This window comes from Lepisosteus platostomus, chromosome 25, assembly GCF_059453375.1.
Source record: "Lepisosteus platostomus isolate fLepPlt1 chromosome 25, fLepPlt1.hap1, whole genome shotgun sequence".
Taxonomy (NCBI): Eukaryota; Metazoa; Chordata; class Actinopteri; order Semionotiformes; family Lepisosteidae; genus Lepisosteus; species Lepisosteus platostomus.
In genome coordinates this window covers 2,578,847-2,590,888 of record NC_142635.1, presented here as the reverse complement: position 1 = coordinate 2,590,888, position 12,042 = coordinate 2,578,847, and the positions used below count along the sequence as shown (strand labels likewise).

Sequence of the window (12,042 nt, the reverse complement as noted above, 5' to 3'; positions counted from 1 at the left end):
CGGTGACACCAGGGCCGGAAGCGGAAGTCTCATTGTCTGCGCCGAGTGTGTCTGCAGCGGGGAGAGACAGGTTGAGACGGGCAGCAGGGAAAGAAAACGGACTGAGGCGGAAAGACAGAGCGAAGAAGAAAATTAGCAGAGGCAGCGGAGGACAGAGGCAGCTGGAGGAGTGCTGCATTGGCAGAAATCGCCCCCAGAAAAGCAGAGAGCGAAAACGGAGGAGGGCTGTATCATAGATCTAACGGTAAATCTACTACCTCCGTTATTATTATTATTATTATTATTATTATTATTATTATTATTATTATTATTATTATTATTATTATCGAGATATGCATGCATTAGTAACACTGACTGCTCAAGTGACCGGGAGTTAGCGGTGATGCTATTAAGTACCTCTTGGCTGTCAGTTAACACCGTTATAATGGTAGTAAAGTTTTAAGTCACACTTAACGCATGTATTCTCCCCCGCGAGATTGTCTCCCGAATAACCGGTAAAGAAAAAAGCAACTCGTCAACAACTTTCTCTCTCGGACACGACAGCTGACTCCGGTGATGTTGCTTCAACATGACAGATCGCGGTCCTGTCGGAGTCGCGGTGTCACCGCCCCTGATGACGATATCGAACTGCCCCTGTTATGGACAGTTAGTCTCTTGTTCTGGATCATTGATTATATGATTGCTTGGACCTCAAACGGTTTATATTTTATTCAACACGTATTTAACTCAATCGGGTTTACAGACAGGTAATCTATTTTGTCTTTAAATCTTGCATCTTATTTGCTGGGTCTGTCTGTAATAATATTGGGCAAAGCACTTTGTAACTCAGTGTGTCAGAGCTGTACTGAGCTCTGGGCTGTGTAACTCAGTGTGTCAGAGCTGTACTGAGCACTGCGCTGTGTAACTCAGTGTGTCAGAGCTGTACTGAGCTCTGTGCTGTGTGACTCAGTGTGTCAGAGCTGTACTGAGCCCTGCACTGTGTAACTCAGTGTGTCAGAGCTGTACTGAGCTCTGTGCTGTGTGACTCAGTGTGTCAGAGCTGTACTGAGCCCTGCGCTGTGTAACTCAGTGTGTCAGAGCTGTACTGAGCCCTGCGCTGTGTAACTCAGTGTGTCAGAGCTGTACTGAGCTCTGCGCTGTGTGACTCAGTGTGTCAGAGCTGTACTGAGCCCTGCGCTGTGTAACTCAGTGTGTCAGAGCTGCACTGAGCTCTGCACTGTGTAACTCAGTGTGTCAGAGCTGCACTGAGCTCTGTGCTGTGTGACTCAGTGTGTCAGAGCTGTACTGAGCTCTGCGCTGTGTAACTCAGTGTGTCAGAGCTGTACTGAGCACTGCGCTGTGTAACTCAGTGTGTCAGAGCTGTACTGAGCTCTGTGCTGTGTAACTCAGTGTGTCAGAGCTGCACTGAGCTCTGTGCTGTGTGACTCAGTGTGTCAGAGCTGTACTGAGCTCTGCGCTGTGTAACTCAGTGTGTCAGAGCTGTACTGAGCCCTGCGCTGTGTGACTCAGTGTGTCAGAGCTGTACTGAGCCCTGCGCTGTGTGACTCAGTGTGTCAGAGCTGTACTGAGCTCTGCGCTGTGTAACTCAGTGTGTCAGAGTTTTATTGAGTGCTACACTATGTAGAATGATTTAAGAAATAATGATTATTAGGCATAAATGTTGGGACACTAACATTTTCCACCTTGCAAGTAAAACTCTTGATTTGACACCAGCATCCCTTTAAGACCCACAGAGTGCTGGCCCACAGTCTCTTCTGGCTGAAACAGCTGGTTCAAGCAGGTGCTCATTGAGCCTTTATTCCCCGGCGCAGTCCCCGAGTCCGACCACCAGGTGGCACTGATGCGCATTCACGCGGCACGCCCTCCTTTCAACGGCCTTCGGATTTCGGTTCACTTTATTCAGTCCAGTCTGTTTCTCACGGGCACAAGCGCGGGGAAGTTGCTTATTAGCGCACGTGTGCTCCGATACAGAGACACTAAGGAATCACCACAACATAAACACAGAACAAGTTAGCGTACAAGTCACACAAGCAGTCTGAGAAGCGGAAAAAAAGACCCACATCCGTGTGAGTGGTAACGTAGGCGTAGTTATATAGAGGATTTGAGTAAGTGCTCTGTAGGGGAAGGTCATTTGCTTAAGATGGGTGTTTGTGTTTTGTATGCTTTTTACCAAGTAGTTTACAGCAGATAAACCACCCACGAAGGAAAGATCTTGTTTGCACATGATCAGATAGTCACAGGAACAGATTTCATTGTGTAGAATAAAAAAAGAAGATCAAGAAAGCATATCTACAGTATATACTGTAGATGTATCTCATATAATTGTGTGAGATACATCTATATACTATCTATACCCTCCCGTTAGTTCATTAGTTAATTAGTTCATTCATTATGGTCAGCAGCCATATCACCCTGAAACTCACCACTGGCAGCCCCACTGGAGCTCAGCAGGTGTGAGCCTGGTCAGTACCTGGAGGGGAGACTCCTGGGAAAAACTAAGGCTGCTGCTGGAAGAGGTGTTAGTGGGGCCAGCAGGGGGCGCTCACCCTGCGGTCCATGTGGGTCCTAATGCCCCAGTATAGTGACAGGGACACTATACTGTAAACAGGCGCCGTCCTTCGGATGAGACGTAAAACCGAGGTCCTGACTCTCTGTGGTCATTAAAAATCCCAGGGTGTTTCTCAAAAAGAGTAGGGGTGTAACCCCGGTATCCTGGCTAAATTTCCCATTGGCCCTTACAAATCATGGCCTCCTAATAATCCCCCTCTGTGAACTGGCTACATTACTCTGCTCTCCTCCCCACTGAGAGCTGGTGTGTGGGGAGCGTTCTGGTGCACTATGGCTGCCGTCGCATCATCCAGGTGGGGCTGCACACTGGTGGTGGTGGAGGGGATCCCCATTACCTGTAAAGCGCTTTGAGTGGAGTGTCCAGAAAAGCGCTTTATAAGTGTAAACTATTATTATTATAATTAAACTGAGGGTTTACTCTCTGTTTATTCCCCAATGTGCCAATGTGGCGCTGTTGCTCTCTGTGCTCTTGAGCCAGGTGTGGGCTGCCGGCGCAGTAGGACCGGTGTGCCCCCCGAAGCCTGCGAGGGGGGAGACGGGGGGCAGGGCAGGGGCGGGGCGGCGGCAGAGCGGCTCTGGGTAAACGGTTCTTCTTCTCCTTTTTTTGCGGGTTCTCTGCAGCGGCGCCGCACCGCGGCCGAGGAGGAGGAGGAGGAGGAGGAGCGGGCGGGACGAGAGGAGCCGGATCGAGGCGGGCTGGGGCGGGAGGGGGAGGGCAGCGCGCGGCCGGCCCTCGCTCCCTCGCTCTGCTGCGCCCCCGGAGGGGCCGATGGAAGAGGCGCCTGGAGGCGAGGGCGAGGGAGGGCTCCCAGGATGCCCTCTCCGCCATTCCGGCTCGAGGGGCGCTCGGGTGTCCCCGCAAGGGGAGGGAGGGAAGGAGTCAAGCTGCCCCCCCTCAAAATCCGCCCCCTGGAAGCTGGGGGCTTCAGAGAGGAGCCCCGGGATCGTCCGGAAGAGCCGGGAGATGGGGAAAGCCACGGTTTCCGCCGCCCGAGGGCACCCTAAAATTAGCGGGCGCCCCGCGTCTCTCTGCGTGCCCCCCCCTGCGGAGCAGGAAGGCGAAGAGATGGCCGCCCTCTCCGTGCCGGTTGTCGGCCAGGCCTGGGTCCGGCGGGAGCGAGGGCCAGCACCCCGAGGGAGCAAGGGAGACGAGGGGGAGAGCCGGGGGGCGGGCCCGGGGGCGAAGGGGAGGGGGTTTGAGCTGGAGAGCAAGTGCGAGAGGGAGGAGCGGAGGGGGTCGCCGGGGGAGGGGGGAGAAGGGAGACCGGCGGCCGGGGCCACATTCCCGTCCCTGATCCGGGGCGCCTCCCGTCACGGCAAGCAAGGACTCCCACATCCCGCCCCGGTCGTCAGGGGAGACTCCGAGTCCAGGGCTGTGGATCTCCGCGCCCCAGTGCCGCTCCCGATGAGGGAAGGAGAGGAAGACCGCTCGGCGCCGAGAGAAACGGCGCCCCCCCCCGGCGGCCCCCCGAGCACGCCGCCGCAACCGCCGGGGCAGCAGGGTGACCCAGAGAGGCGGCCGCGCGGGCTTCAGGCGGCGGAGCGCCGACCGGGCTCGCCAGAGCCGAGCCCCCGGTCGCGGCGCCAGCCGGCCGAGCCAGCCCTGCGGCGGCGGCGGCGGCTCCACCCCGGACCCCCGCTCCGCCAGCCTGCCCCCCCGGACCCGCCACAGCCGCCCTCCTCGCGGAGGAAGAGGAGCGACCCCGCTGGTCCGGAGCGAGCGGGGGAGGGGTCCGGCTTCCCCGCCCCTGGCCGGGTCTCCGCGGCGACGGCGCCTTCCTCCAGGAGGGAGGACGAGGGAGGGGCGCAGGGGGACTGGAGGGGGGAGACGGGGGCAGGGGGAGTGAAGTTCGTGCAGCTGATCGATGAGTCCGGGGGCTACGCCACCGCCAAGCTCGTGCCCTGCCTGGGCGACGACGACGACGACGACGACGACGAGGGGGGCGGAGGCGGGCTCGGCGGACGAGGCCAGGGAAGGGAGGGGGGAGAGGAGGAGGAGGAGGACACGGAGGACGAGCTGGGGGCGGTGGAGATCCGGGAGGTGATCGTGGACGGGGACGACGACGAGGACGACGACGAGAGCGACTCGCCCCCCCCCGGCCCCCCCGGCCCCCCCGCGCCCAAGCTGTTCCAGTGCGGGGCCTGCGGGAAGGCCTTCAAGCGCGCGTGGGAGCTCTTCAGCCACGAGGTGGTGCACACCGCCGAGCGGCCCTACCAGTGCGACGCCTGCGGCGCCACCTTCAAGCGCCACTCCGACTACAAGAGCCACCGCATGGTGCACACGGAGTCGCGGCCCTTCCGCTGCGAGACCTGCCACAAGGCCTTCAAGCGCTCCTCCAACCTGCAGGAGCACCGGCGCATCCACAGCGGCGCGCGGCCCCACCTCTGCCCGCCCTGCGGCAAGCGCTTCAAGACCCCCTACGAGCTGCAGCGCCACGCCCTGGTGCACGTCACCGAGCGGCCCCACAAGTGCCAGGACTGCGGCAAGGACTTCCCCACCACCGGCACGCTGCTGGCCCACCGGCGCCAGCACTGCGACGACAAGCCCCACGTCTGCCCGGCCTGCGGGAAGAGGTTCACCTACGGCCACAGCCTCAAGGTGCACGAGCGCGTGCACACCAACCATCGCCCCTTCGTGTGCCCGCTGTGCGGCAAGGCCTTCAAGCAGTCCAACGCCCTGGCCAGCCACGAGCGCGTGCACACCGGCGCCCGGCCCTTCGCCTGCCCCACCTGCGGCAAGGCCTTCAAGCAGAGCTCCTACCTGGTGATCCACCAGCGCGCCCACACCGGCGAGCGGCCCTACCGCTGCCAGACGTGCGGCAAGGCCTTCGCCCGGCCCTCGCTGCTGCTGCAGCACGCCCGCGTGCACAGCCAGGAGCGGCCCTACCAGTGCGGCTTCTGCCACAAGCGCTTCAAGGACGAGGCCTACCTCGCCGTGCACGAGAAGGTGCACACCGGCCAGAGCCCCTACCAGTGCGGCGTGTGTCACAAGGGCTTCGCACACCCCTCCAACCTGCTGCAGCACCAGAGAGTGCACCGAGACTGAAGGACACACTGGACACTCCAGGACATGGACACTGCACTGAGAGAGAGAGAGGGGTTCATACAGACACACTGACTGGACACTCCAGTACATGAACACTGCACTGAGAGAGAGAGGGGTTCATACAGACACCCTGACTGGACACTCCAGTACATGAACACTGCACTGAGAGAGAGAGGGGTTCATACAGACACCCTGACTGGACACTCCAGTACATGAACACTGCACTGAGAGAGAGAGGGGTTCATACAGACACACTGACTGGACACTCCAGTACATGAACACTGCACTGAGAGAGAGAGGGGTTAATACAGACACACTGACTGGACACTCCAGTACATGAACACTGCACTGAGAGAGAGAGGGGTTCATACAGACACACTGACTGGACACTGCAGTACATTAACACTGCACTGAGAGAGAGAGGGGTTCATACACACACACTGACTGGACACTCCAGTACATTAACACTGCACTGAGAGAGAGAGGGGTTCATACAGACACACTGACTGGACACTCCAGAACATGAACACTGCACTGAGAGAGAGAGGTTCATACAGACATACTGACTGGACACTCCAGTACATGGACACTGCACTGAGAGAGAGGTAAAGGTTAATATTGATAGACACAACAGTACATATATACTATAGTACATTAATTCTGCACTGAGAGAGATAGGGTTTATTTAGACTGACAGGACAATATAGTCTGAACACTACAGTATTAACACTGACTGGACACAGTGAGAGTGAGAAAGGTCAATGCTGAAAGCCTGGACAGAGCAGTAAGGGACTAAATCACTGATTCATTGGTCACTCCAGAGCACGTCAGAGGTTATGTTTACCGGGATGAGATATAGCAACAACTCTGTATGTAAGAACAGATGCAGAGACGTGAAGAACACCATTACCCATGCTGCATTGTACCCTGAGGTACCCCTGAGGAAAACAATGCAAGCTGACCTCTGAACTCTGGGAGTTGTAGTTTTTGTCCAGAAGAACTCGCTGTGCAACATTAATCTTCTCTCTTACTCGTTACATAAGAATCAATAACCACAATAGTGTTACGGTTATAATTAAGGCTTCTGGTTTGAATTAGGAGATTATGTCATTCTCCCAATTAGAAGAAAATCTGCAACATTGCTTGCATTTCAGGTTTATTTTAGAACCTTGTAGGTTTATTATGCATTTTATTTGTAGTTTTTTACAACCTTGAGAACAAGTTTGCATTTCGACGTGGAAACCACAAGCAGTGAAAGAGTTTTTGTCGGCAGGCGGCTCGCACACCACAGTGAAGAGCAGAGACGCACCAGAGTCTCAGGTGAGTCGCAGACCGAAGCGAGAGGCAGATCCCAGACGGGGTGGTCACGTCAAGACCCGAGCTTAGGACAAGCCAGCTGTGGTTCGTAGTTCTTGAGTCGTCTCTGTTTTTTACGATCAAACCTAATCAACTGGCATTTAAAGAACGTAGGGGCGAGACCGTATTGATGGACATCACACTCCAGCTCTTAAAATCTGTCCTGACAGAGCGAGGAGGGTGAATATTGATCTAATCCACCACACACTACAGTGTCTTCCACACTAAGTACTATAGGTGGTATACTCCTAAACATGCACAACGCCTAAAAAAACCAGAAGCCCTAGTTATAATAAGAATGACAAATAATGGTGTTGTTTTTATTGGATTTTGGATTTTGGATTTAGGTTTGTAAGCTGTAGTGTGGGAACACTAACGTGTATAATATTACTCCTAACCTAATAATCTGTTGATAGTGATATTGGAATTAAAATTCGGAGAATTGCCTGTTTGGTTTGATTGCTGATGGCCTCATGAACCAGAAGAGTTTGCAAATGGCTGGAAACGTGATATATTAACCATCTGTCCGTTTTTTTTAACTGCTTTATCCAGCACAGGACCGCTGGGGAGCCGGAGAAAATCCCAGCAAGCTCCGGGCACGAGGCAGGGTACACCCTGGACTGGACGCCAGTCTGTTACACAGCACACAGACACACAGACACACACTCGCACTGGGGCCACGTTTCCCAGAAGGCATTTAACTGGCCAACATGTCTTTGGACAGTGGGAGGAAAGTGTAGCGCCCAGAGGAAGCCCAGGAGAACATGCAGACTCCATGCAGACAGCACCCCAGGTCTTGAATTGAACCCAGGGCCCTGCGTCGCTGTGCCATCCTTCGTTGACATTCCCCAAATTGTAATTAATGAAGAATAGGGCTGGTGCATTATACTTGTGTGTCTGGGATACAAGCTCTAAATGTCTTTATCCTTTGCTCAGGAGGTTGAGTTGTTAACTATTTAGACAAAGAGCTTTTGATGAGCTTTCCCGGACAGCCATTGCAGAGCGCCCGAGGCGCAGGAGAACATCTTTCCTCTGTGTCTGTCTCCAGGTGTGTGTGTGTATACAGTGTGTCCAGTAAGAGTCTGGACTCCAGGGGTGTGTGTGTGTATACAGTGTGTCCAGTAAGAGTCTGGACTCCAGGTGTGTGTGTATACTGCCTCATACCTCAGCCAAAAAACATTTGTCCTGTATCGTGCTGAAAAATATAAACGGCCATCAATAATGAGCTAGGTAAGCTGTCCGTTCACCAGGTGTCCGTATTATCCTGCATCATGCGGACGCCACTCGGCGCGAGGTCCGCTAGAGGGCGCTGCTGTGCCACGTCGGCCGTCACTGCCGAGAAAGTCTTCTCTTTCAGAAAATCGAAACCTCAAGTTGAGGCGAATCGGTCAGTATGTTGGCAGCTCGCTTGTGCGCCACAGACCAAAACAAAAGCGAGACGGACTTGTCTGCGGCTGGAGAGACTCTTTCTGCGCTTAAAGATTGTTTTTACACGAGTTAGGTGAGGTGCATGGTGGGACAGAAACATGACGTCAGTAGTGTTGACTCCGTTTGGCTGTAGGCCATTTCTGACTTGCGTGAATCCAGCTTTGGGTACATCATTTCCAAAAAGCGATCGCAAAACTCTTTCCTCATCTGATAATTAAGCCACGGCTGCACCAGCGTTTCCCGAGAGCAGGTATGTGAAGCGCTGTGACACCAGTTTTGTCCTGCTCTCTGCTGCAGTTGGAGCTGTATTAGCGAGGTGCTGTACAGCGCACTGCAGTATTGTAATAGTGTCGTTTGTATTTTTACAGTGCTGTTGTAGTGGTGATATCGCAATAGTGTAACTGTGTATCATTACAGTTCTTTAATGATGGAGATGATCATAATGAACTTATGCATTTATTGCTTGGAAACCTATTGTAATATTGAGCTCAAGTTGCTTCCCAATCACTCCGCCTTTATTAATAATGAAGTGTATCAGGACGCTTTTCTCAGTAACCCACACGACCCTGGTCAGTCAAGCTGGAGGTGTCGTCATTGCAATGCAGAAAAGAGGACAGGCAAAGTCAACAGAGAGTGCTCGTCTCCCCCTTGCTTTCCCAAGAGCAGCAGTGGGCTTTAATCCCTGAAGATGAGCAAGTTTTGTCCTGCAGAAACGTACAGTTGTGGTCAGGAGCAGTTTCTTACCGTATCAGGTGTAGACGAGGTCAGGACGTTAGCCAGTGAGGTCACCCTGGGGCAGATAACCAAGACCCTAATCAGATCAGACCCTGTTCCCTTTCATGGTGCTAAACCACCTGTAGGACACATGAGTTACACCTCCACTCCAGAGAAAGAAATCAGGCCAGCCAGGAGTGTGCAACACAGCAGAGGCTCCTTCAAAGTATGGGTGCTTATTACTCAAAGAGTCATTGGTTAATATTGACATTGAATGTCTGTCTTTATCAGTGGCTGTGTTACTGCAAACACCTGTAGAGTCGTCAGTATGGGCTAATATCCAGATACCCTGGGTGGTGAAGGAAGGAAATACTTTTTTAAATGAAGTCAGTCGGAAATGGGTTCTGTCGCATCTGGCTGTCAGCTGAACAGGCTCTTCAGGACACAGTCCTCCTTCCTCTGCCCTGCGGCTGTGGGCCAGGGATAATTGAAAAGACAGCCGCGTGCCGAACGTCCTGGGAGACAGGACAGGGGGCTCGTCCGGTGGAAAGGAAGCCTGTGGGGGACAGTTCGTGCCACGGTGAGGGTGCGGGCTGCTACTGGATTGCTGCGCAGTCATGAAAGGTAAGCGACAACCCCAAAAAAAGTTTTAAAATTCCAAAGGCTCACAAGGTCAGAGGAGAACCTGCTCAGCTGAACTGACCTGAAAAGATCTGTCACAGAAGTCCTTTTTGGAGCTGCATATATATATAGGTGATGTATCAGCACCTTATATGAATGCTACTTCTATAGGGAAAACAAAATAAAAACTGCAATGCGATTGGATACGAGCTGGTGCTTTTTGAAGCAGTTCGCCGACTCCTCTGTAACTCCGCAGTACATGCCTGAGTCGGCTAGTATTCAACATACCCGTAACTCACGACCTCAAACGGAGGTGATCCACAAATACGAAAAACACTGAGGTGATGTCTAATAAAGCAGCCGCTGAAAGTGCACAGGACTTGTCCAGATACGAAGGCTGCCTATACGGAAATAGGCTACAGTTGAGCAATGTGTTCGCTTATTCAACTGAAGAATCCCCGTTTGAATCTGTATCATTGATCGCTGGACAGAAAAGCCGCTATAAAACAATGCATGTTCAAACTCAAACTCGCAGCGGCTGTACTTGTTTGTTCCATGACTGATTGCAAAGGAGTATCTCGTTAGTAGTTACGTAACCTCATCTGGTACATTTGATCATAAATGCAGTTCTTAAATGAAAAACTTACATCGAATTGTCAGGCGCACTGAGATATATACACACTTGAGACGGGCAGTGATGTTAATTTCATTCTGAGGATTTGTCTCTGTACCAGCATGATTTGCTCCATAAATATCCATTCTCAGACGGAGGTGATAAGTGGTGTGCAGGTGTAGCTCATTGGTGAGAGCAGGTACTGTACGGTATCTGTGATGGAGGTGATCAGTGATGACTGTGCGGATGTAGCTCATTGGTGAGTTCAGGTACAGTATCTGTGATGGAGGTGATCAGTGACGACTGTGCAGGTGTAACTCATTGATGAGTTCAGGTACAGTATCTGTGATGGAGGTGATCAGTGACGACTGTGCAGGTGTAACTCATTGATGAGTTCAGGTACAGTATCTGTGACGGAGGTGATTAGTTTTTACTGTGCAGGTGTAGTTCCTCGATGAGAGCAGGTGTCGGTGATGAAGGTGATCAGGGCCTATAGAAAGCCTGTACACACACTGTAAAACATTCCAAGAAAAACACAGTCAAATATAACGTCCATAAATTAAGACAAAAATCGGAATTCATATCAGCTTTATTTACACATTGTATCACAGCCTCCGGATGAAAAACAAGTGTTCAAACATTCTGAAAAGTAATCATGAAATCCTAGAAATAACGGTCGCTCTCCCCTGCAGGAGCTGCGTCATGTGACCTCCAGTCTCCGCTCAGGAAGGTGGACAAGAGGCGTCTCGCTCAGCCATCAGGTCTTCAGGCAGCGCCAGGAGCTGGGAGGTGATTTATTTCTGCTGATGTGTTGTAAGTTTGTGATTTGTTGTGTTTTGGTGGCAGTGTTGCGAGTTCTGTTTTATTTAGTCACTGAATTTACTAACACTGTGGAGTTGTATGTTGTTCTTTGGTAACAACATTCTCTAAGAAATAAATAATAATACAGTGAAATGTCAAACGTTTTCAGTTATTCGATACTTTTCATCCCTGAACAAATGATTGTGTCAGGTGAGAGGTGGAGTGTGAAGCACTCTGCAGCTCTGTGTTCTAGTTTAGTGATGAGAAAGTCTCCTCTTGCCTTCAGTCCCACTGGAGTCTCTGTCAGTGAGCAGCTCAGTGTTCTGGGCCCTGACAGTGCTGTAAGGTCTCCTGTGTTTGAGATGTAGGTGTTCAGGAAGTGTAGGGCCACAGCAGGTATGATCCCCAGCTGTGTTTATTGTCACGCAGTAGGACCTGCACACTGGTGATGTCTGTATTTTATTTTCCAGGACAAACTGTGTCCACAGGCACACTCTTGTTTTCAAACCCACTCGTGATTTCAAATCCACAGAGCAAATACAATTTCCCCCTCTCAGTGCATTGCTTTAATGACTCAGATGTCATAACAAGCAACATAATTACAAGAAAGAAGCAACTTATTATAAACCTGGGTCTATGAGGGGCTTTAACAGGAACATTTCATTGCATTGATCACAACTCTGAGCTCAAAAAAGCAGCTGGGCTTTGCTTCTTAATTACAAAACAAGAACGATGGGTTTAGTGGTCTAATTATTTTTTCTGAATATGTTTAATGTTGAAATAATTTAAATTCTCTGAATAGAGTTGGTATTGTTGTATTTTAAACACTGTATCTCAGTGCTGTCAAGTAAGATTCGGCTGCGAGATGTTTCTGTTAATGGGGCTGAATGATTGA

At 51.9% G+C, this 12,042-nt stretch overlaps 1 protein-coding gene across 3 annotated transcripts; it reads left to right on the top strand.

Moving 5' to 3' along the window:
- LOC148640560 (uncharacterized) lies at positions 1-7,417 on the top strand. 3 transcript variants are annotated; one of them, XR_015929919.1, is made up of 3 exons: positions 1-244; positions 3,190-5,915; positions 6,162-7,417. XR_015929919.1 is itself a non-coding variant. In XM_088618893.1 (2 exons), the coding sequence occupies exon 2, from the start codon at positions 3,338-3,340 to the stop codon at positions 5,612-5,614; it is 2,277 nt and encodes a 758-aa protein (XP_088475019.1). In that variant the 5' UTR covers positions 1-244; positions 3,190-3,337; the 3' UTR covers positions 5,615-7,417. The 3 variants fall into 3 exon arrangements, 1 of the variants encoding a protein (XP_088475019.1); XR_015929918.1 differs by having other exon boundaries at positions 3,190-5,977; XM_088618893.1 differs by having other exon boundaries at positions 3,190-7,417.
- The last annotated feature ends 4,625 nt before the right edge of the window (positions 7,418-12,042 follow it).